General features: G+C 43.5%; 1 protein-coding gene across 16 annotated transcripts in view; it reads right to left on the bottom strand.

The window, feature by feature from the left end:
* The window catches only part of ARID1B (AT-rich interaction domain 1B), a 408,038-nt gene that overhangs the window by 115,883 nt on the left and 265,664 nt on the right, over positions 1-26,491 (bottom strand). For all 16 annotated transcript variants that reach the window (XM_048844164.2, XM_048844156.2, XM_048844161.2 and 13 more), the window contains one exon: positions 17,801-18,044. In XM_048844164.2, coding sequence (XP_048700121.2) covers positions 17,801-18,044 — 244 coding nt within the window. The remainder of the gene's footprint in view (positions 1-17,800; positions 18,045-26,491) is intronic.

Genomic DNA, 26,491 nt, shown 5'->3' with positions numbered 1-26,491 from the left:
TTGTACAGTCGTTTCCCCCCATCCGTTCTTTTGAAGAAATCTGCTTTTATTCTGGTAATAACTAACCACAGTTGCAGCAGCATGGATCCGATTAGCCGTTCTTAGGGTACAAAGGGAAGGGGGGAAAAGAAAGGCTGTGAACAGGGCTGCCAATTTGTCCACCTAGGTCCCCAGGAGAAAGATTAGATGAGGCGCTTGCTCCCTTTTTTCCACTCAAGCACTGCTCCACACTAGACAGGCCTTTTCAAAGCCAAGCCACTGACTTTTTTCAAAAGCTCTCATTGGAGCCTCCCCAGCAAAAACCCCCTTCACAGGTTTTTCTCTCTGTGCCCCAAAAACATCCAACGCAATTGTGCAAGTTTGGGGGTGGGGGCGGAGGGGCACAAAGGGCACAAAGAAACCAGCCTGTCCAACACACTTTATCACACCTCTACAGTGATTTTAAATTATTATTATTGTATTTGCTAAATTATATTTTCCTGAATAACCCACAAGAGAGAAAATAATGCATAATGAACAGGCACTTCACAAGTGATACAGCAAAATACATGTACATATCTGTTTAATGTATGAGTCAAATCCTTACTGCAGTTCTTCCTCTGTCCTGTTCACCTGTGATTTCAGTGAGATTTATGTGAGTCAAAGCAGAGTAAGGGCTAGCCCGGTAGGAATAGTTGATACATTACTTTACACCTTTTTTAACTATGGTAAACTATGTGTTCCAGCTAGTGAAAACAAATGTGTTTTTAATTGCTTTCTATATTTCAATTAACAAAATTTTTAATTTGCAATTCATCCAATTTGTAAGCTTTTAACAATAGATAGGGAAGTTGTCTTGCCTCCTTATATTACATTCAAATTTTCTATTTTCTAAAATGAAACCTTAAAATACATTAAGAATTTAATTTAGGAAGTTAACGCAAGTTCTAAGGGAAGGCGTGAATTCATAGGACTTGCTTCCCAATAAAAACTGACTACATCACAATTTTAACATAACCAAAGGCATATATTGGTAGTTCAGCTATAATCTTTGGAAATTCACAACATCTTCAATGTGAAAATCATGTGGGACACCAAAGATAGGATAAAAAATGTTCTTAGACTCCCCACTACATTTCCTCTTGCAGCACCCGTCTACACTTGGGAATAATTGCAAATCAACAGCTGACAACATATGTTGCTGACCCCTAAGTATAGATGAAGACTATCCAGGACATGTTCTTGTCTACACTTCGGGGACAGCACGGGTGGCCAGCGATAAGTGAAGTGGCATCATTTGCTAAATTTAAGATATTCCCACTGTTCCACAGGCTCTTCCTTCTTCCCTCATTTTTTCTCACCATCTCTCCTTTTTCAAGTTCTGGCAAGCAGGTGGAAATTGGAACAGTGCTGATCTGCAGCATTGAAGCAGTTTACGTGTGTGCTGCTGTTCTGTGCTCTACTCTAACTTTGCAACTTCCACTGCCTGTAATTAATAGATACTTTGTTAGAAAAAAGGTAAGACCAATAATTAATCCCACCCACCCCCATGAGGATGAAGCTGCACAAGTGTTTATCGTGAATAACATGAGCATCTCAACATAATACACACTTGTGTTCAACAGGAAAAAAGAAAGCCCCCAGGAAGGGAAAAAAGCAAATCTAGGATATTATATGAGTAAAAGCCTCCAAAGGCAAAGCAGGTTCCAAACAGCATTTTACGAATCTGACTTTCCTTGAGACAGGATCTATCATGCCATATTTAAACTTGCCCAACAATGGGAAACACAAAAGACTAGTGCTAGAGCCTAGTAATGCTTCATGTATTTTTAATCAACTTAAAACTTTCATCATTTTAGTACCCTCTGCAAGGTCACACACAGAACATTCAACCATATGCCTTTAATGTAGTTTGCAAATACGAACTTCTATGTCAGTTTCTGTTTGGAAGGGGACGTATCAACATTAGCAACCCCTGGTTATATCATTTATAAACATACAGATGTGGATTATTAAAGATTAATGCATTTTGGGATTGGTGTCGGCATTCCGTTTGTCTCATGCCGAAACCAATTCTGTTCTTCATTAGTCAACGACAACCCACATCACACTGTTGTGGAAGAGAAATCAAAGGTGCAAATCTGAATTGAGAATAAGTGATGAAACTGATTACCAAGAAACTTAACTGCTGTAATCAATCAACACATCACAATAATTTGAGCTATCTGGGGATGAGGAAATGAACATAAAATCTCACCATCAGAGTGGGTTTATTGTCTATTTAGTTTTTAAAAACCATGTCTGATATCTGAGTTCCATATCTGACTATGGAACAGAACTGTTAACGCTCCACACATATATTGCGAAGCAACAGCTCAGTCCACACACATATTGTTACAAAGAAGAAGAAGATATTTCTTATTTAAAATTCATTTCTCAAAAATACTAGCCATGACTGAAATTGGAGGGGCGAGTGCATAGTGGAAACAATTTCTTTGCTGGACAAATCCCATTTTATTATTTGGCCTAAATTTAACTCACAAGGCTTCCAGGCTTTTGTTCTGATACCTTGCTCCAAGTAAGGACACACAATACCTTCCTGAAGTTGATACTGATGGTAATTACAGAACAACCCCAAACTGGACCATTTCAAGGAGGAGTAGTGATATCCACCCTACATGGAAAGTAGGCACCGACAAACCACTCTACTCCAGAAAACAAAATATACCTTGTACTAGATTTATGGAAAGCTTTATCAATGTAATATGTTCAACTGCCAACAACAACAACAACAATTAATTGACAAAGTGAGAGTGGACTGACTTTCCCTGTAAACCCATCAATCATTACTCAATAATGCAAAGCACCAGGGAGAGTAAAGGAAGCCTTTCCATTTGTGACATCCACACCTATCTTTTATTGTGGCAATACATGAAATGGAAGAAAGGAACTAAATGTAGCCACATAAGAACATAAAAATTCAATTTCCCGTAAGGTAAGCACAGGCACTATACGTGTTCCTTGGTGAAGGCATCAGTGGGTTGGAAGCAACACGTAACAATCAAGGAACACAAACAGTAAATGCTGAAATTAGAAGCAAACTGTATTTGCCCTATGGTCGACCTCAGCATGCAGTGCATAGCCACAAGACATGACATGAATGATTTTCATATTTTTGGTAGCTTCAGTAGGTATATTTGAACTTTGTATGTGAACCAAAATGCATGTACTAGAAACTTATTCAAAGACTTTAATTGGGTTTCCACACCCTTGTCACCAAAGATTCAGGTGGACTGACACATATGGTATGTTAAGCAACAGAGAAAACTTTAAAAAAGCAGTAAGACTGTTTTAAATAATTATTTTTTCTGGTTAGCTGGTTGTTTCTTCATTTTCAACTTAATTTAGTGATGCTGAAAAGTACCAGACTGACAGTCCTGGAAACTGAAGCTCTCTGTCCTCAACAGAGCACAACATGGGCTGTAGTAGCAGTGTAAGTTTCCCTAATGCTTCTTCCTTGCCACTGTGCCTCAGCTCTGATCTGGAGAGACCACCTCCAGAAATGAAAATAGTTCCTTGACCTCTCTGATAAGACTGCAAGCGAGGAGCCAGTTCTGATAGAGTACCTACAAATTGCCTATTCCTTCTCCCCTTCTCAAAAGAAAGTGGATTGCAGTATAAAAGTTTTAAATATTGTTAAGAATCATTGGAAAAGGGCTTTAAAACTACTGCTATGTGGAACATTCTAATATTTCATTTGTAAGGGAAATCCACAGCCTTGCAAGCATTGTAGGTTTGTAAAACTGCTGAATAGATATTTTGTGCACTGCTGGTGATTAAAAACATGGCTATGTCAATGGCATTTTGTGTTCTGTTTTTTTTCTGGTCTGCTTGCCAATAAACAGCATGCATCTTCCTTGCAACACTTGTTGCAGGAGTTTTGCCTCCGGAGAAGCCAAGAGGGAAATATTGATGGATGTGTTAAAATAATCTTTGTCTAGGCAGGAAGACCATGTCCATTTTAAAGGGAAATTACCCCCATCTTGTCTTGCAATGGTACTACTAGGCACCTGTAAACTTATTGGAAAAAATGAAGGTTCACAAATTCAGCTCATATGGTACTCACCTCTCTAAAATAATTTTGCTGAAACAACAAATGCTTTAATACACTAGTAACTGTGGGTAGTAAAGCAAGTTATTTTTCCCTCCTAAGTAAGGACCACAGAGTTTGGCTCATTGGGGAAGGAAGTCTGAGATTTTCTGAAGTGTAGTTTAAAAGAAGACATTTCCAATCAACTTGTCTTAGTCCAGTCATGCTTGTAGAAATACTTTATTTCACAGGCCTTACTTTTTAGCCAGACATGAAAGAGACTATCATTCCTGCTCCGATTCTCACTCTGAAACCTCATTTTAGCCTACGATAGACAACCCTTAATCATTTTTTCCTTGCTCCACTAATTAATCCTTCTAATCTGCCCACATATTAACTAGTCTGTATACCAAATTAGGAGGCTGGGCTGGATTTCCAACCACAACACTTCACAGACACCCCATCACACTTCCCTCTTTCATGCCTGCAGCCGTATCACCCTGTACTGTAATTCTGTCAGGTCTTAGAAGTTAAGTACACTTGGGCCTGATCAGTACACATATGGAAGACCTCCAGGTAAAAACTCATGAAGTGGTGTTGATTACACAGTGGGAAATACCCATTCTCTGGAACTAGTGTACTCTGTGAGTAGAAGAATGGCTACACAGCTGGGATATAATACTCAGATACTGACCACCTGAGTCAGTAATAAGGTCATCAAAGATCTTTAAAGATCATTTAATAAGGTCATTAAAGATCTTTCGAAGTGGATTAAGCTAAACCAAAACAAGGCACTCTTATTCTGGAATAAGAGTGTCCACACTTGGTGTTATTCAGGAATACCTACTCCTGAATAACTCTATGTGTAGACAAGCCCCTAGTGTAGACAAGGCACTATAGCTTTTACCATGACTAACTAGGCAAGGTCAACACTATATTTCTCGATAAAAAACAAACACCACCTTTTTTGCAATGGAGACATAGCCTAGGAATGTTAAACCCAATATCCCAACCAAATTCCAGTTTAGCTTGTTGCAATCCTTCTCTAAAACTGAATAAAGATAATATTGTTCTTCACTTTCTGTGCTAACGTGCTGTGTAGCAATGTTGTCTATTGATAAACAGCTGGTTTTCCTTCATATGACAAAAATGCTGAGAGATAAAATGAAAACACCCAACAATGTCAAAAGCCACTGTTTTCCCCTTAGCACTTTTCTACATGGAGACTCGACAAGCAACAAGCCTGGGTGTAACAGAAGTGGGCAAAAGTGGACTATAGAACAGTTAGTGTCCAGTAGCAGGGTCCACATAGCCACTTAGTGCACAGCAGGCTGCTGCACTGTAGATTTACATTGCAGCTTGCCATGCACTAAATTTCTGGGTGGACAAGCCCTTAGATATTTCTAAACACAACATCCACAATGCATGAAGAATTAGCGTCAAAAATGTCAAAGTGTGTCGAACGGAGTAAACCTCTTTGCAGAGGGTTTCAAAAATAATGTTGTTTAACTCATGAAATCTGCCCAGACACTAAAAAGTTAACAGCTTCCTGGCCTATCAGCAATCTCCCACAGTTCTCTTGCCCTTCTTAATATTTAAACACAGTTGCTGCTTACACTGCAGAGAAGAAAAAGCTGATGAAAGCCTTTGGTCAATGAAATAAAAATTTGAAACACCCCCCCCCCCCAAAAAAAACAAAAAAAACAAAAAAAACCCCAAACCAAAACTGTTTAGCTTATTTACATTTTTGCTTTGTTAGTAAACTGAAAGGGCTGGTGCAGGAGGCAAGAAAAGTGAAATTAACATCCACTATATCTTCTGGCAACGGCAGCACATTTTGATGTTATGCTGTGTCAGCTTCCACTACTGGGTTAGGGTTGAATTAGGTACAGTGCAAAACCTAAACCCAGCACAGAGCATCACATTTTATGTTTGTTTGTTTTTAAATCAGTAACCTAGTTCTGGAAAAGCTACAAAAGAAAGAGAACTTTATTTCTGTTAAGTAAAATAATGGTCTATATTACAGAAATAAAAATATAGAACAGCATCTTAAATTGGCCTGTTTTTAATCACTGAAGAGCAAAAAATGGGCTCTATATAATAAGTGTAGCTGAGAGAGACGTGATACAGGTTTTGGAAAACTATGCACTTTTGATTTTAAAAAAATCCAAGTTGATTTTTCTGCCCTCCATGGTTAATCTCCCTGCTATATTCTAATAGTATGGATGGAAACAAAGCCAGCAGATATGTGTGCCACTTACCATAAGAAATATCCGTCCAGCTTTTCAAAGAGTACAGAAAGGAAATGCCCACTGATTTAGGGATGTGCCAATGTCAGGGCTGCCTGTGCCGGTCCATTCTCATGAAATTCACAACGTGTGACAGAAAGCAATATGGGATGGCAAATTTTCAGAAAGGTGGAGAAACAGTTTAAACAGGCAATGGATCGGAATTAGCCATTTGGGAGGTTTAATAGTGGGCTGCTTGTTTGCCCTTTTGATGTTCCATTAGTTGTTGATTTTATTTCAACAAAGGAGGGATGGGGAAAAGATAGCTTCTCTTCCAGCAAACTCTGGGAAAGCAACACCTTTCTTTTAATGGCCTTCCCAGCAAGACCCCCCTGCAACATTTTGGCTTTCGCCCTCATAGCTATCAGCAACACAACAGCTGCTCTTTTTACAATGACTTGCTGGAGAGAAAATGATGGAAAGAGCCAATCTATGTCACATGGAGAGGCTGTAGCAAGACACTGCAGGAGGCAACAGGAGAGAAGTGAGGTCAGAACAAACAAGGGTAGGGTGAGGAAGGAGTGAAAAATAACAACAAAAAGAAAATATTAAAGAGAGGGAGCACGCTAAAGAATATTTGCTTCAAAAACACTGCAGCCTGAGCATCACAGGTCACAGAAATACAGACAAGCTCCCTATTACTTTTTTTCCAAGGCATCATGGCTGTAATTGGGCTGAATGGAAGATATTAGACAACCGGCAATGGCACACCAGATGGCAATTCCAGGTGGGGTGAAAGAGGAAGAAGACAAGAACAGTCTTATTTATATGGCGTGAAAAACTTAGCAGCTCTTAGCCAGAGGATTAAACACCCACTCACCCCCAACCTACTGGGAAAGCAGAGAGCACTTGGATTTCTACTAGGGTCCTGTCCCTGGACTCTAGCTAGGGTATCCATCCTCCATAGCAACCTTTGGTTAGTAGGTGTCTGATAAATCAAATCCTACAACCAGCTATCCCCCTTGGCTGCTGGAAAAGCAAAGCATCTGTCTTCTCCTGACTCCTGGCCTCCACCCCATAAGAGGTTACTCACCCTGGGCACTAACTGACCTTCTTTGAGATGTGTGTCTCTATGGGTGCTTTACTGTTGGTGCGGCAGCGCCCCCTGCAGCAGTGCCTGTCAGATTGCACACACGCACCTCCCCCATCTCACGCCCAACTCAGGCCATGAGCGGGACGTATATATAACGTTGTGAGGTCCGATTGCCCCCCAGTTCCTTCTCTGCTGCAGAGCCTATGTTTCAGCTCTGAAGCAGAGGGGAGGAGGGCAGGTAGTCGAGCACCCGGGGGGGGGACACATCTCGAAGAACCACAGTTACTGCACAGGGTGAGTAACCTTTTCTTCTTCTTCGAGTGATGCCCCTCTGGGTGCTCCAGTGTGGGTGACTAGGAAGCAGTGCCCCCAATTGAAAGGCTGGGACTTCAGAGCGGTATTTACTGCAGATGACAGGACAGTGTGTGGTAGTAGTGTTCTGCTGTGGCGGGCTGAGTAATGGCATAGTGATGACTAAAAGTGTCTGCTGATGCCCATGTGGCTGCTTTGCAAATATCAGCAATCAGGATATTATTGAGAAAGGCGATTGAGGTGGAGAGCGAGCAGGTGGAATGTGCTCTAGTTCCGAGAAGGCTGTAGATTGTGTAGTGGTAGGACAGAAGTGTACACTGCGAGATCCACTTGGAAAGGAGTTGCTTAGAGATAGCCGCACCTCTCGATCTTTCAGCAATTGAGAAGAATAAGATTTTTGGAAAGGTTTAATTCTGTGCACACAGAAAATGAGTGGTCATCTGACATCCAGGGTGTGCAATGTTGACTCCTGTTGGTTGCTGTGTGGCTTTAGAAAGAAGCAGGGAAGATGGATAGGTTGATTGAGATGGAAAGAGGATGGTACCTTGGGTAAAAACGTGAGATGTGGACATAGCATAACTTGTCCTAAAGAAAAGTTGTGTACAGGGGGGTATGCCATAAGAGCTCTAATTGAGGGCAGCGGGAGTGCTCTGGTGTGGCAAAGAGGTCTATGTGTGGGAATCTCCAGCAGTTGAAGATGTGCTGAAGGGCTCACGTATCTAGTTCCCACTCATGATCATGGGAAAATCTGCTGCTCAGTGAGTCCACAGTGGTGTTCTGGTGTCCAGAGAGGTATGCAGTTGAGATGGTAATGCCATGTTGTATTCAACATTTCCATAATTTCAGTGCCTCCGAGCACAGAGTGGGACCTTGCTCCGCCCTGCCTGTTGATGTAGAACATGCAGGCGATATTGTCCATCATGACTCTGATGGTGTGATGTACGATCAGTGGGAGAAAGTATCGGCAGGCATTGTGGACTGCTCATAGCTCCAGGAGGTTGATGTGCAGGGTGGACTCAGTTAAGGACCATCTGCCCTGCACTGTATGAGTGTGAAGGTGTGCTCCTCAATCAATTAAGGAGGCGTCGGTTGTTAGAATCATGGACGGCGCTGAATGAAGGAAAGGAACTCCGACACAGAGGTTGTGGGGCTATATCCACCAGAGTAGAAAGTCCTTGACTGTCAGAGGCATGGATAGGAGATTGTGTAGGCTGTTTCTGTGAGGTACACAGACTATCTGTAGCCATGCCTGAAGACATCACATGAGTAACCGTGCATACTTTCCCACAAGTGTGGCCACTGCCCGTGGCCAAGTAGCTGGAGACATGCCTGGCTGAGATTTGGGGGCAGATTCTCACCATGGATACAAGATTGATGATAGTCAGAAAATCTTTGAGCTGGGAGGAAGGCTCAGATTTGTATGGCATCTAATTTTGCCTCCATAAACACAGGTGTTGCACTGGAGTCAGTGTAGTTTTTTCCAGGTTTACACAAAGGCCAAGCCTTGAGAAAAGGTCCATTGTCATTCGGACGACGCAAAGAGCATTGTGACAGGTTTCAGAGGAACAGCCGTGTTAGTCTGTATTCGCAAAAAGAAAAGGAGTTCTTGTGGCACCTTAGAGACTAACCAATTTATTTGAGCATGAGCTTTCGTGAGCTACAGCTCACTTCATCAGATGTATACCGTGGAAACTGCAGCAGACTTTATATACACACAGAGAATATGAAACAATACCTCCTCCCACCCCACTGTCCTGCTGGTAATAGCTTATCTAAAGTGATCAACAGGTGGGCCATTTCCAGCACAAATCCAGGTTTTCTCACCCTCCACCCCCCCACACAAATTCACTCTCCTGCTGGTGCTAGCCCATCCAAAGTGACAACTCTTTACATAATCAAGTTGGGCTATTTCCTGCATAGATCCAGGTTTTCTCACATCCCCCCCCACCCCCATACACACACAAACTCACTCTCCTGCTGGTAATAGCTCATCTAAACTGACCACTCTCCAAGTTTAAATCCAAGTTAAACCAGAACATCTGGGGGGGGGGGGGGTAGGAAAAAACAAGAGGAAACAGGCTACCTTGCATAATGACTTAGCCACTCCCAGTCTCTATTTAAGCCTAAATTAATAGTATCCAATTTGCAAATGAATTCCAATTCAGCAGTTTCTCGCTGGAGTCTGGATTTGAAGTTTTTTTGTTTTAAGATAGCGACCTTCATGTCTGTGATTGCGTGACCAGAGAGATTGAAGTGTTCTCCGACTGGTTTATGAATGTTATAATTCTTGACATCTGATTTGTGTCCATTTATTCTTTTACGTAGAGACTGTCCAGTTTGACCAATGTACATGGCAGAGGGGCATTGCTGGCACATGATGGCATATATCACATTGGTGGATGTGCAGGTGAACGAGCCTCTGATAGCGTGGCTGATGTTATTAGGCCCTGTGATGGTGTCCCCTGAATAGATATGTGGGCACAATTGGCAACGGGCTTTGTTGCAAGGATAAGTTCCTGGGTTAGTGGTTCTGTTGTGTGGTATGTGGTTGTTGGTGAGTATTTGCTTCAGGTTGCGGGGCTGTCTGTAGGCAAGGACTGGCCTGTCTCCCAAGACTTGTGAGAGTGTTGGGTCATCCTTTAGGATAGGTTGTAGATCCTTAATAATGCGTTGGAGGGGTTTTAGTTGGGGGCTGAAGGTGACCGCTAGTGGCGTTCTGTTATTTTCTTTGTTAGGCCTGTCCTGTAGTAGGTAACTTCTGGGAACTCTTCTGGCTCTATCAATCTGTTTCTTTACTTCTGCAGGTGGGTACTGTAGTTGTAAGAAAGCTTGACAGAGATCTTGTAGGTGTTTGTCTCTGTCTGAGGGGTTGGAGCAAATGCGGTTGTATCGCAGAGCTTGGCTGTAGACGATGGATCGTGTGGTGTGGTCAGGGTGAAAGCTGGAGGCATGCAGGTAGGAATAGCGGTCAGTAGGTTTCCGGTATAGGGTGGTGTTTATGTGGCCATTGTTTATTAGCACTGTAGTGTCTAGGAAGTGGATCTCTTGTGTGGACTGGACCAGGCTGAGGTTGGTGGTGGGATGGAAATTGTTGAAATCATGGTGGAATTCCTCAAGGGCTTCTTTTCCGTGGGTCCAGATGATGAAGATGTCATCAATATAGCGCAAGTAGAGTAGGGGCTTTAGGGGACGAGAGCTGAGGAAGCGTTGTTCTAAATCAGCCATAAAAATGTTGGCATACTGTGGGGCCATGCGGGTACCCATAGCAGTGCCGCTGATCTGAAGGTATACATTGTCCCCAAATGTGAAATAGTTATGGATCTCTGTCAAGCTTTCTTACAACTACAATACCCACCTGCAGAAGTAAAGAAACAGATTGATAGAGCCAGAAGAGTTCCCAGAAGTTACCTACTACAGGACAGGCCTAACAAAGAAAATAACAGAACGCCACTAGCGGTCACCTTCAGCCCCCAACTAAAACCCCTCCAACGCATTATTAAGGATCTACAACCTATCCTAAAGGATGACCCAACACTCTCACAAGTCTTGGGAGACAGGCCAGTCCTTGCCTACAGACAGCCCCGCAACCTGAAGCAAATACTCACCAACAACCACATACCACACAACAGAACCACTAACCCAGGAACTTATCCTTGCAACAAAGCCCGTTGCCAATTGTGCCCACATATCTATTCAGGGGACACCATCACAGGGCCTAATAACATCAGCCACGCTATCAGAGGCTCGTTCACCTGCACATCCACCAATGTGATATATGCCATCATGTGCCAGCAATGCCCCTCTGCCATGTACATTGGTCAAACTGGACAGTCTCTACGTAAAAGAATAAATGGACACAAATCAGATGTCAAGAATTATAACATTCATAAACCAGTCGGAGAACACTTCAATCTCTCTGGTCACGCAATCACAGACATGAAGGTCGCTATCTTAAAACAAAAAAACTTCAAATCCAGACTCCAGCGAGAAACTGCTGAATTGGAATTCATTTGCAAATTGGATACTATTAATTTAGGCTTAAATAGAGACTGGGAGTGGCTAAGTCATTATGCAAGGTAGCCTGTTTCCTCTTGTTTTTTCCTACCCCCCCCCCCAGATGTTCTGGTTTAACTTGGATTTAAACTTGGAGAGTGGTCAGTTTAGATGAGCTATTACCAGCAGGAGAGTGAGTTTGTGTGTGTATGGGGGTGGGGGGGATGTGAGAAAACCTGGATCTATGCAGGAAATAGCCCGACTTGATTATGTAAAGAGTTGTCACTTTGGATGGGCTAGCACCAGCAGGAGAGTGAATTTGTGTGGGGGGGTGGAGGGTGAGAAAACCTGGATTTGTGCTGGAAATGGCCCACCTGTTGATCACTTTAGATAAGCTATTACCAGCAGGACAGTGGGGTGGGAGGAGGTATTGTTTCATATTCTCTGTGTGTATATAAAGTCTGCTGCAGTTTCCACGGTATACATCTGATGAAGTGAGCTGTAGCTCACGAAAGCTCATGCTCAAATAAATTGGTTAGTCTCTAAGGTGCCACAAGAACTCCTTTTCTTTTTGCAAAGAGCATTGGTTTCGGATGGGCCCTGAGGAGACAGTCATCCAAGTATGGAAAGATGATGATGCCCTCTTTGCGTAGGTAGGCAGTGACTACCGCAAGGACTTTGGAGAACACACAAGGGGCTGTCGACAGTCTGAAGGCTAGTACCTTATACTGATAATGGTTGGTCCCCATGATGAACCAGAAAAAACATCTGTGGGCAGGATGTATTGTGAGAAGAAAATACACATCTTGGAGGTCAAGGGCTGAAAATCAGTCCCTCTGCTCCAATGCTGGGATAATGGTGGAGTAACCAGCCTGAAGCACTGCAGTTTGATGAACTTGTTTAGGTTTTAAAGGTCCAGGATTGGTCTCCACCTGCCAGATTTCTTTTGGACCAGAAAATAATGGGAGTAAACCCTTCCCTCTGTGCTGGGATGGGACCAGTTCTATGGCTGCCAGTTGCAGAAAACAATTTATTTCTTCTTGTGGGATGGGCTGGTGAGAAGTGTTGTTGAAGAGGGAAGGTGGTGGGGCGGGATAGATAGGAAAGAGATGGAGTATCCTTCCCTGATGTTCTCTAGAACCTACTTGTCTGAGGTAATCAGCCACCATGATGGAAAAAAGGGGGCTAAGCGGTTGCTAAACTGGTGGGATGTTGGAAATGACTGATGTGACTGGAACAGGGGGAGGCTTCTCAGGACCTAAACCACACCTTCAAAATTGTTGTTTGGTTGATGGTGCATGGGAGGTAGCCCCTTGAGGAGTCACATGCCTGCGTTTGGTAGGGGGCTTCTGTCGATGGCGCTGAATATTGTATTGCTGCTAGGGAGTGTATTGTGGTGGTCAGGATCGTGGGAGAAGTTGGTATTTTCCAGGACACTGCTCTCTTCATCTCTTTGGCACTGGTGTGTAAGTGCCAAGAGAGAAGTGAGTTCCTCGGGAATCCTTAAGGGAGTTTAGGGATTCATCCGTACGCTCAGTGAATAATCTGGGGCCCTCAAAGGATAGGTCTTTGACAGTAGTTTGTACCTTGGAGAGGTGGAGCCATGACACCCATCTCATGACTACAGCAGTTGCGATGGAATGGGAAGTGGTATGCCTGGAGTCCAAAGAGGCTTGTAAAGCTATAAGGGGCCAAGAAGCGTCCTTTGGATATGAGCGCCTGGGGTCTTTTTTGTCATCAGGAAGGTCATGGCAGAGTTCCTGTATTTTAGAATAGTTGACTTAATTGTACTTACCTCATAACTGGATACTCAGAATAGGAGCATAGCAGACGAATAAGCCTTGCCTCCAAATAGATCCAATCACTTCCAGTCTCTGTCATGATGTGTGGGTTGAGATTCGTACTGGCATCCTTTTTCTTGCACGGCATTGAAGCCCATGGAATTTGGGGTGGGGTGAGAAAAAAGAAATTGCAAGTCCTTTGTTGGAACATAATATTTTTTGTCCACCTTCTTGCAGGTCGGGGGATGGACGCTGGGGTCTGCCAGAGAACTTTGGCGGGATCAAGAAGGCCTCATTGGCAGGGAGGCTATTTTGGAGGAGGAGGATGTGTGCAAGATGTCAAGTTGCTTATGTTGTTGATCTTTCACCCCCTCCAAAGGAGTCTGGAGGGAGTCTGCAATCCTGTGAAAATGTTTGACATTGTCAGCTGCAGTAGGGGGTTGAGGCATGATAGCTAGAGCCCTACACAGATACAAAAATGTGGATCCGCATCCAATCCGCCAGGATCAACTTACAATCCAACCCACAATCTGCTAGCCATCTTTTACCTGTATCTGCATCCACAGCAGCAAGCCAGCTCACAAGGGCTAGCAATGGAGGTGGGGGGTGAAGGGAGCGAGTGGGCGTGTGGGGTCTTGCAGGGAAGAGGCAGCGCGAGGGTGGGCACTGGGGCTAAGGGGCAGTATGGGGGTGGTATCTCGAGGAGAAGGGGCGGCATGGAGGAGGACTTGGGGAGAAGGGGCGTTGCATTAGATGCTGCTCTGGGGGACTTGCGAGTGAGGGCACACGGCAGCAGCAGTGCGTGTTGCATCTCAGTGGGGTGAATGGTGGGGCGCTGGGGCAGGAGTAGGCAGGTCGGGCCCGGGAACATGGCCAGTGCTGCCGGACTGGGCCATGGTGGGAATGCTGGTGCTGCCCGAGGGGACTGAGCTGCTGGACTGGAAGCAGCACGGTGAGAGAGTGCTGGACAGCCCCAACTCCGACCTCTCACCCAGCCCCAACTACTGGCTGCTGCCGCCAGCCCCGAGTGCGCTGCACCCCCCAGGCTGCCTGAGCTGGACGCCATAGGCCAGGCGCCGCTGGTGAGTAGAGCCCTGTGTGGTTGTATCTGCATCTGATCCACTATCCGCAAAAATGGTCTGTGGATATCTGCAGATTTGCAGGGCACTAATGATAGCCTCATCAGGCAAGAGGAAGAAGAGAAGTGGAGTGCTGGTAGAATTTCATCCTCGTGTCCTCCCTTCTCTTCTGCTAGAGGTAGATGTTCAGCTTCTGGTGGTCGAGAGACCAATGGAGAAGGTGAAGGTGTAGGCCTCCGGCTTTGCTCCATGGGAGGTTTCCCAAACAGTGCTCTGTACATGGTCCAAGGATCCCAGTAGGGTCAATGTTGAGGGAGTGGCACATTGAATCCATGGAGGTCCGTATTAGGGACCAAGTCCAGTTGTGGACTGTGGATAGTGAGGATGAGTAGAGGAAGTCTTTTGAGCCTGTCTTGAGTAAGAGGGTGGAATGGAGTACTCTTCCTCCTTCTCCATGTCGCTGGGGAAGGGTGTTGCCGTCCTTGGAGGGGAAAGGGAAGAATGGTGTGAGTTTGGAGAGAAGGATGGAAGTAGAGGGAGGTCATGTCTGAATAGTGGTGACTCAGGCGCATAAGAGACAAGTTGGTCCTTGGGGTATCTGTACTCTTGGGGAGGAGGGAGGGGCATTACTGGCACCAGCACAAGTATTGGTGCTGAGGGAGAGATGTATTCTCCTGAGCAGCCAGTAGACGGAGTGGAAAACTTGCTTGGTGCCGAGGACTTGCTCAGTGCTGAAATGGACATCGGCGCTGATAGCGCTATCAGTGCCATAATACCCGACATTGGTCTGATTGGGACGGTTGGCACTATTTTTCAAGGTTTTGTGTCTCGGTCTGTAGGTCTGCCCAGTTAAGGTCTTCAGCCCAGTTAAGGTCTTTGCTTAGCTGTGGTACCGGAGGTACTCAGACAGGCTCTGGAGCTACGTCTCCTCTCTGAGGATGTCGAGGCAACTGACCTCACTGGGGATGGTGTTCTGGTGGGCGATGTCTCAGAAGGTGATGAGCCAGTTTCTTCTCAACAGAATGGGAAACAGAAGATCTTTTAGAGGGGTGTGGCGAATGAGGGTTGGTAGACAACCTAGCAGAGGGGAACTGTCTGGGCCAGGGTCCGATGCTGGACACAGTAATTTCCCCATAAGGAGAAGTAGCAACCAAATGTCCTGGTCTTTTCTGGCCCTGGCAGTGAGCACACTTTTTTGGGGATGTGTCCCTCTCCCAGGCAGTGAATGCACTGTGGTTGACCATCCGTTACTGGGAAGGCGATCCAGCAGGAAACACACCTCTTAAACCCTGGAGATCCGGGCATAAAGTTGAAGGGGAAAAATTCCCAGTTTGGAAGGGCAGGAAGTGGGAAAACGAAAATCTAAGGACAAACTAACAGGGAGGGTAAAAAGGCATAAGTGGGGGTTTTTTTATCAGGAGAGAATGAAAAGGGAGGAAATAACTACTAAACTGCACTGAAAGGTAACAGTTAAGGCAATACCTAACAGGGCAAAAGGAGAAGTGGACTCTGCTGCGGATTCCCTCCCAGACCAAAGGCAGTTAAGAAGGAACTGGGGGGCGGTTGGACCGTACAGTGCTATATATATGTCCCGCTCCTGGCGTGAGACGGGGGAGGTGCGCATGTGTGGTCCGACAAGCACTGCTGATGAAGAGCTCAGATCCTAGGCACAGGGGGTGCTGCCACATCTACAGAGGAGCATCCATAGAAACATCACTCAAAGAAGAACCCAATTAATATTATTAGTGGTGGGTACCTACTGCTCTGCTTCTCTCAGCCTCCAGAAAGCTGCAAAAAGAGGAAGTGATTGCCTCCATTACTTTATACTTGGCTGCTGGCAGAGTAGGGTCTCTACTGTTCTCCTTTCCCATGAATAGCTCCAGAACTTGCCTGTGGTGCTTCTCAGTGCTTTCCCAAGCAGCAGAAGACTGAAATGGTCAATATTCCAGTCAATTTCACTGCTATTCAAGGCTTCTGAATTGCAGTCTTGTTAATTTCATTCTGTAGCTGTTGTTTGGAAAGGTGTAAACAGCAGCAAAGGCACTGCAGCTTTCTGTAGATTCAGGAAGACAGCAGCTGCTCTAGTTCATGTCTGAAAAGTTCATCATCTACCAAAAGAGTTAGAAAAACTTGGTTTTGGAGGCTGCTTAGGCCAGGAGCAGCCTATCTGGTTTTTGTGTCATTCCTAAAAATGCTACCTTGGAAAGATGGCCTTCCAGGAATGGCAAATCGTTCTACAGAACAGGATGGCTGACGTTCAAAACCATGTCCACTTCCTGGTCAAAAATTAATTAGGTAGACAAAACACTGATTTACTTAGCTAGACATAACTGTTTGGAGGTCCACCAAATATAAACAAACTGACTTCCCATATTTTAATGCTGGGTTCTTTCAAACAAATTTGGGACTTCCAGCAACGCCATTTGATTTGAGCCCTCATTGCAAAGCACATGATTCAGTGTATGACCACAGCCTACCACTGCTATACTAGATAGGTGGGGACCAGTTTAGAATGTGTCTAGAATTAATGCATATAACTGTTCTTCTGGGCAATTTAAGGTATCTTTATAAAAGTCTTAGTCTACATGAACCGCCTTGTACCACACGCCAAGTGGCACTGGAAAATAAATGGTAAACATTTCACTATCATTTTAACTATTACTGGTGGGATGGAATCCTAGTGATTTCTTGTTCCTTCCAGCTGTAAGGTGGAAAATACTATCTTTACTAGTTTGCACTGATGTCACAAACTATGTATTCATAATACAGCCTATGAATTATTTTCCCTTCCTGGGTTTATGGTACTCTATAACTCCAGGGAATAAAGACAACAAAAACCAATAAGCAGAATGAAAAAGAGCCCCAGAACAATTCAAAGAAGTGTGAGACTTTTCACAGACGGACCCAAGGACTGGCCGAAGGGAAAAGCTCTGAACAGTACTGCTCTAAAGTTGAGAGTGTTTGGACCAAAGGTTTTGACTGGTCCATTATAATGACACATACCAAGCACAATTTTGGATCTAGACCAGAAGATTCAAAGAATCTGGAGGTCAGGGGTGTTTGATCTGAAGTTTTGGTTTGAACCCATCTCTGGTAAGTGTGTATTTTAATAACAAAAGGCCACACAAATGCAAGATTTCCATAAAATGAATGAATTTCAAATGCCCAAGTCACAGAAGTAATTATTTTTAAAATTACATAAAACATCATATTTCTACTCATTTTATTTTTTAAAACAAATTTACCTGGAATACTTGCAGGAGAAATTGGACCAGATCTTGATTGGTTGCTTCCAACAGGAGAGCCTACAGGGGAAGGTGATGGACCGCCTGGGATGCCAGAGAGATGTGGGGAGGCATGAGGGGAGAAAGGCGACTGTGCAGGGTTACTCTGCTCTCCCTGGCTGCTTGTAGAACCTGACGCACTAACTGCTGAACTCAGTGTTGCTTCAGTTCCAGTGGGCAGGTCATCAATGGAGCCGGATAAATCCTGAAAGAGAAGAAGAAGAAGAAAAAAAAATAGAGTACAAGTAAGAACTAACTCCCAAGGTAGAGCACCTGAAACCTAGAAGGGTGGTGAGGAACCCTCTGTACTTCGGTGGAAAGCATTAGTATTTTTAAAAAGTTATTTCATGTAGAAGGATGATAACAAGCCCTGGCCCCTTGTCTCATTAAAGATCCAACTGCAATTCTTGCAATAGAAAGGAAGTTTGCTCTGGTCTGTTGATTAAATTCCAATTTGTATAACTACATTCTACCAATCTAAAATCCCCCTCTAGTTTTAGCTGGATATGCCATTCTTCACTTCTTTTTCTTAACTACTATATAAACTAAGTTTGCTGTAACCTGTGCAGCCTTGCAGCAGCCTATTTAGTGCCATGCAGGCGCTCAGAGAACCTACCCGGGGACCTGCCGTGGCTGGGGACCCGCTGCGGCCAGGGGAGGGGCACGCCTCCACTGGCCCCCAACCTGCCGTGGCACCCCTGCCCCAGCCCCAACTGTGCTGTGGCCCAGACCTGCCGCGGCTGGGGTGTCTGGACCTGCTGCAGCCAGGGTGGCCCGGACCCAGCCATGGCACAGCCCAGCCCCTGGCACGGCTGGGGCAGGGCAACCTGACCCCAGGTGCGGTCAGTGCACCACTCACCCAGCCCCAGCCCGAACCTGCTGGGGGTGGGGTGCCTATCCTGCAGCCCCAGCCCCGAAGCTGCCGTGGTGGGGAGAGGAACTTTTCCCACCAGCCCAGGTGCTGCTGCGGGGAGAGAAAGCTGGGGGGAGTCTCTCTCCCCACCATAGCCCTGGCGCACCCTCCTGCACCCTAAACCCCTCATCCCCGACCCCACCCCAGAGCCCGCACTCCCAGCCGGAGCCCTCACCCCCTGCACTCAACCCTCTGCCCCAGCCCTGAGCCCCCTCTCACACTCAGAACCCCTCAGCCCCACCCCATGAATTTTGTTATGTGCACCAATATGAAGATGACATGTCACTCATCACCTCCAAATTGGTGCACATAACAAAATTCATTCCGCACATGGGTGGGAAAAATTAGAGGGAATACTGTATACGATGTTGCTATACACTGTTAAACAACTGCTGTGTTTCATTTCAGATACGGCTGCATTGCCACTGGTGCGTAAAGTGTTCCCTATATAGTCAAACCTTGCTTATCTGAATGCTAGTTAACGAAAAATTTCAATCACCTGAAGGCTGGGTACATCCCCCAAAGTTTTAGATTCCTAGATTCCAAGGCCAGAAGGGACCCCTGGGATCATCTAGTCTGATCTCTTGTATAACACAGACTACAGAACTTCCCCAAATTTCTAGAGTGTATCGTATAGAAAAATATCCAATCTTGATTTCTAAATGTCCGGCAATGCAGACTCCACCACAACCCTTGGTAATTTGTTCCAGTGGTTAATTATCCTCACTGTTAGGAATGTATGCTTTATTTTATTTTACATCTGAATTTATCTAGCTTTAGCTTCCAGCCATCGGATCATGTTATAAAGTTCTCTACTTCACTGAAGAGCCCATTATTAAATATTTGTTCCCCATGTAGGTACTTACCGAAGTCACCTTTAATATTCTCTTTATTAAGCTAAATAGATTGAACTCCATGAGTCTATCACTATAAGTCATGTTTTCCAATCCTTTAATCATTCCTGTGGCTCTCCTCTGAACCCTCTTCAGTTTAACAACATTCTTCTTGAACTTTGGACACCAGAACTGGACCCAGTATTCTAGCAGAGGTCACACCAATTCCAAAATAACTTCTCTACTTCTACTCCAGATTTCCCTGTTTATGCATCCAAAGATCACGTTAGCCCTTTTGGCCACAGCTGGGAGCCCAGGTGCAGCTCACCGTTCACCACAACTCCCAAATCTTTTTCAGAGTCACTGCTTCCCAGGATATAAAAGTTCCCAATCCTGCAAGTATGTCCCACAGTCTTTGTTTCTAGACCTACACACTTACATTTGACCATATTTAAACACATATTGTTTGCTTGTGCCCAGCTTACTGAGCGATCCAGATTGCTCTGTATCAGTGACCTGTCTTCTTCGTTATTTACCACTCCCACAATTTTTGTGTCATCTGCCAACTTTATCAGGGATGATTTTGTGCTTTCTTTCAGATCATTGATAAAAATGTTAAATAGCGTATGACCAAGGGCCAGTCCCTGTAGGACCCCAATAGAAACACATACACTCGATGATGATTCCCAGTTTACAATTACATTTTGAGACCTATCTGTTATCCAGCTTTTAATCCATTTAATGTGTTCCACGTTAATTTTATGTCATTGTAATTTTTTAATCAAATGGTGTGAGGCATCATGTCAACTGCCTTACAGAAGTCTAAGTATATTAAATCAACACTATTGCCTTTATCAACCAAACCTGTAATCTCATAAAAAAAATCAAGTTAATTTGACAGGATCCATATTCCATAAACCCATACTGACTGGCATTAATTAGATTACCCTCCTTTAATTCTTTATTGAGTCCCATATCAGCAACTCCATTATCTTGCCAGATTGACAGACTTACAATAACCTGGTTATCCTGTTTACACTTTTTAAATATTGGCACAACATTAGCTTTCTTCCAGTCTTCTGAAACTTCCACAGTGTTCCAAGATATAGCAAGCTCCTCATCCATCTCTTTTAGAACTCTTGGATGCATCTATCTGGACCTGCTGATTTTAAAATGTCTAACTGTAGTAGCTGCTGTTTGACATTCTCCTGAGATATTAGTGGAATACAAAGACTTATCATATGATATGACTACATAATATTCCCCTCTCAATACAGAACAGAAATATTTATTGACCACTTCTGCCTTTACTGCATTATTATTGATAATTCTACCACTTCCAGCTAGTAATTGACCAATACCACTTGTGATAGACCCAGGCCAGTTGGGTACAGCAGAGTAGCCTTATTGGGATCCAGGAAGTGGGCGAGCAAAGCCTAAGGGGGGGATCCACAGGACCTGGGAAACCAAATAATTACGGGGGACAACTAATGAACAACAGGGACAGGAATGTGGTCAAAGGGTCAAACGAAGGGAACCGGATGGGGACACCGAGCAGAGGACCCCAGACAGTGCCCACTGCTCCTCAAAGGCGTCAAGGGAGTCAGTGGATGCCGCCCAGAGGAAGGTACAGCAGAGTAGCAGAAGGCAGATATACTGGCCACTGGATTAACAGTTTTCTGTTCCCTGACTGACCAGAGCAGGGGCTGTTCCAGGCTAATAAGAACACCCGACTCCAATTAACCTGCAAAGAGTCAGGTGAGGCCACTAAGCTAATGTGACCACCTGACTCTAATTAAGACCCCTCTGATATATTCTAAAAGGGCTCACTCCAGTCAGGCAGAGGAGAGCTGGAGGAGAGGAAGTGTGGCTGAAGGGCTAGTTAATGAAGACACCCTCAAGTCATAGGTAAGGGAGAAGTAGGAGAGCTGTGGGGAAGTGGCCCAGGGAAATGTAGCAACTCTGGCAGTGAAAGATTGGCTGCCAACAGCTACTACCATTAGGGTCCCTGGGCCAGAACCCGGAGTAAAAGGCAGTCCTGGGTCCCCCTACTCCCCCCACAACCTGCCAGTACAGAAACACCTCCTGGGAGGGGAAAACAAACCCCAGTCAGGAAGGGAGGCTAAACTGTTTTGGTATAAGACTGTAGGAGCAACAGAGACTGTGGGAATTTTCTCACCAACCTCTTTGCTGGCTTATGATGAAAAGGGCTCAGTAGACTGTATCCCTGGCCCTAGAGAGAGAAGGGCTACGTGGAGGGTTGCAGTGAGCCTCTGAAGCTAGCATAAACCGCCTGGAAGCGCGGGACCCACAGAAACAAGGTCAGAGCTCTGCCACACACTGTTAGAATCATAGAATATCAGGGTTGGAAGGGACCTCAGGAGGTCATCTAGTCCAACCCCCTGCTCAAAAGCAGGACCCATCCCCAATTAAATCATCCCAGCCAAGGCTTTGTCAAGCCTGACCTTAAAAACTTCTAAGGAAGGAGATTCCACCACCTCCCTGTTAGGATTCTTTTTGTTTCTAATATTCTTAAAAAACTCCTTACTGTCCTTAACTCTACTAGCCCTAGATTTATCCTTGTGTCCTTTTGCTTCCCTTATAAATTGTCTACAGTTTCTAGCTTCTGATTTATATTCATTACTATTAACTTCCCCTTTCTTCTATATATATAACTTTTTATAGCTGTCTTTACTTCCCCCTTTTGCCCAGGTCAGTTTTTTAACCAATACAACCTTCTTCCTCAATTGTGGGTTTTTTTGGGCATCTAGTAAAGTGTCTGTAAACAATTCCCAATTATATTTAACATTTTTCTGATTAAATTCTTCCTCCTACCTAATATAGCTCATAAATGTATTCAGCTCTGTGAAATTGGTCCTTTTACAGCATCAGGTATATATATCACTGGCCTGGACTTTACTCTGTTTGCACATTATAAATTGATCAAGTCATGATCACTTGTACTTAAGATACCAATTTAACTTTTGACTGAACCTCAAGCCCTATGGAATTACTTGGTTCTTCAGGATTGGACTTTAATAAATGTCAGACAACTAGAAATGTTGCAACAAGGTAGAGGTGTATCCCATAATTTTTCAATAGAAGTGGGAGCTCCCAAAGTCCAGTAACCTTCTGTTGGAGGAAGCCCTTGTGTAAGCATTCATACTTAACAGACGCTGAGAAAACCCAAATATTGCAAAATGTTGTAGATTTTTTACACAATGACAAATACTTTCAGGTTGTAAGGTATAAATTAGGAGGCAAGTTGATACTTCTATTAGCTAAGTAAGGTGAAAATAAAAGATTGCTATTTCACACACAAAATAGGTCAACTCCTATATGTCCTCTCATGACCTCAAAGTCTTCAACAGATTAAATAACTAGTACGACAGACCATTTACCCATTTGGTTTCAATCTTGCTCACATGGTTCTAATCTTACTCACATGAGTAGTTCCACTGAAGCCAACATGATTAGTTACATGAGTAAGGTGTGGAGAATCTTGCTCCGTCTGGGGGAGAGTTGACGAAGGGACAAATTATTCATGTACAAACATCAGCCAAATTTTTGATGAACAAAGGAAGAACATTTCAATAATATTTTTGTTGAATTTTCAATACATTGGGACAGATTGCACAGGAGTATCCTTAAATGTAACAAATTTGCCATCACCTACTGGTCCCCTTACAAAAGACTCACCCCCTAAAAAAACTCGAATTTTTTGAAAACTATAATTCACTTCCAAGTTGCATGAGTTTAAGTGCAAAATAAGCATCTTAAAACTCAACCAGTACAGAAAACACCTAAGATGGACTCCACTCTTCCTTGAGCATAACGAGGACTACTGTCTGTGCCTGACCCTCCATTTTTACTCCAAATTAGCCCCCCAACATAACACTTTGTGGACCTTCTTTCCAATCCAAATAAGATCTCAGTTTCTGTGGGCACAACTTTGCACCTGTGATATTAATGCTTTTTCCTCTGAGCCCAAAACTGTACATGTAGTTCATTGTGTATGTAAAAATGGGAATCCACATTCATCATCTGACCCTGTATGTCAACACTGCACTGATTTTTATAGTAAAGTTGCAACCCCCTGAAAATAGCAGTATAATAGTGTAATTGGCAATAAACTGTTTTTGTTCTGTCTGTTCTAAAATCTATTAATGTCTGTACAAAGTGTAAGCAAGTAATGAAGGTATTTCATACAGTATAGAATAATTATAGAGATTTTTAAACGGGAATATATTTGACTAATAGGTAAGTAATTACTGCTTTTCCATGCATAATATAGCTCACCCTTAAACAGAAGCAAATGATTACTGTCGTAATGTGTAACAAATGTAGCAGAAACTGCTGATAAAACAAATGCTGCTGAAAAACACATAATAAAAACTGAAAACAGAATCTAGCAGAATAGAAGCAGTTCACAAAGAATACAGATCCTGTGTACCCAAGGGGTAAAAGATATACACATACACAACTCTGTGTTTAGAGGCCATTTCGCCCAGACAACAGCTCAAACTCGATAACATTTTTTGGGCTGAAGATCACTTGTTTCATGAAGCCAAGAGGAATTTGAAAAAAAAATGCATTAAGCGTTAATACTGTGCATGATAAAATGATTTGTAGTTCAGGGATCAAGACAAAACTTGAGAGTTCACCGTAATATCACCATTTTATCTTTGGCTTGCTGGGGGGGGGGGAGGGGAAGAAGGCAGGGGACACAAGTGAAGTTCATTTTTTCCATCAGGTCGCATTACGACTTTTCATTCTCTTAATCCCCCACGGGGGAGGAATGAGTGACAAGTCCCAGGCAGTTCCTCAAGTGCATGCCTTCAAGGGATTTCCTCACAAACCTGATGCAGCTCATTCATAAAAGCAAAAGGTGGGGAGGGGCTCTCACGTGATGCCACTTTGCTTAAAGAGCTAAACTATGTCCAGAGAGAGAGCGTGCAAACAACAGACAGGCTTCAACTGCACTGCACACTACTTCAGCCTGATGCGACTGACCCGCCTCCCGTACATCATGATCCACACACTGAACAAACTGCAGGATTTCCTTACAGGGCTGGATATTGTACATGCACACCTCGCCATTCATTTAGCCACACTGTCAGGGGATGTTATCATAGCAACAGTGTGTCTTGCCAAGCAAGAAAACAGATAAACATGTAAGCTTTCTCACAAGAGTGAATAGACTTACATTATCCACAGAGCTCTCCAGGTTACAGGCAAAGAGGAAACACAAACCAGCCATCCATACTTCATTAACTTGCCACGGAGTTGTCTGTGATTTTTTTTTCTTTTAATTTGATAATTGCTTTTTAAGAGAAATATATATACATAAATATATGTACCTTGTGACCGCCTCCTGCCCCCGCCCCCATTACATGCAATGCAAGAACAGGTAAAGCCTTGTTATAAAAAAAAAAGGTACATGAGGAAATTATATAGAGAAGGGAATGCATGCAATATCCAGACAGGTTTCAGAGTAGCAGCCGTGTTAGTCTGTATCCATAAAAAGAAAAGGAGTACTTGTGGCACCTTAGAGACTAACAAATTTATTAGAGCATAAGCTTTCGTGAGCTACAGCTCACTTCATCGGATGCATACAGACCGTAAGAGCAGAGGTCTTCTTATTGTTCTCATGTCAGCATCATTTTAATGTTTGCTGTTTGTCCAAGTAACAGAACAGCAATAAAGTAATATGCAATTTCCACAATACAGGCATTTATATACACACTATGTGTGCACATACAGTTTTATATGTAAATTATATAAATACACTTACACACACACACACATCCGCTTAACTTATCCATATGCAAAGCTATTTAGAAACCTGCTAATAAGAGTTACCAAAGTGGTTTAAGCATGCAGCCTAGTTAACAAAGAAGCTCTGTAACTAATACTTCTCTAGAGGACAATTTAGTCAGCAGGGCACCAACTCTATTCTTTTATAAGTACTATCAGATCTACGATGCCTGTAAAGAACAGAGAGACCTTACTGCATCTCATTCAAACCAAGGCACCTTCAAGCTACAGTGGTTCCATTTATCTTGTTGGAAAGCTGGCAGGTTAGGTAATTGCAAGGATTCTTTTAAGGGGCTGAGGTCCCCATACCCCAAGGCATGCCTTAAATTCTACCTCTTTTTCAGAGACTTTATCTATAAGGCTCTGATTTCCTGGAATAAAACACAACAAACCTACTCTTGCCAAAAATCTTTTGCTACACAGATTTGATTCTTGTAGCATAATCTTATTAGTGTTATCTACAGTTTACTTTAGTTTTAAAATGTGGTGCCAGGTCTAAAGAAAAATAAAGGATGAAATACAATTTGGTATATCTTCTGCTACCAAATCATACCAAAATGCTACATTATCTATGTCTGTATCTGTATTATTCAGGACATCCCAACCAGTTCTCAAAGCTAGTTTCTAAATAAAACTTGATTAGAAACCTAGGTGTCAATGTGCAGGATTTATACCTCTTAGGTAAGACTATCTTCCCTTTTCCCTTCACCTTCCACCTATATACCACCTTTATTCTGGTCCATGTGACAAGTACAAGAGTTGTAATGAACAGGATCACATTGTGTTTAGGATTATGACATGTTTTCCCAGTGGTACGATCTTATCAGACTTTGACAGGAAAAACATTCTTGATTCTGATCCACAATTGTAACACAGCAAGCAGGGAAAGGTGTAGGAAATAAACTACTCATTCGGAGCAAGGAAACTCAAGGTTACTCATCAGTGAAGAACAGGGGAAACAACAAAACACATATGTAATAATCCTTCTCACTCAAGGAATATTCTTAGAGCCGAAAAATATAAAAACCCAACAACAAAAATGAGAATGCAATAACTTGATGATGATCCTGGAAGCAAGCAACATTCTAA

This window comes from Caretta caretta, chromosome 3, assembly GCF_965140235.1.
Source record: "Caretta caretta isolate rCarCar2 chromosome 3, rCarCar1.hap1, whole genome shotgun sequence".
In the NCBI taxonomy this organism is placed as follows: Eukaryota; Metazoa; Chordata; order Testudines; family Cheloniidae; genus Caretta; species Caretta caretta.
Note: the sequence above shows the minus strand (reverse complement) of the source record. Positions and strands in the feature narration are given on the sequence as shown.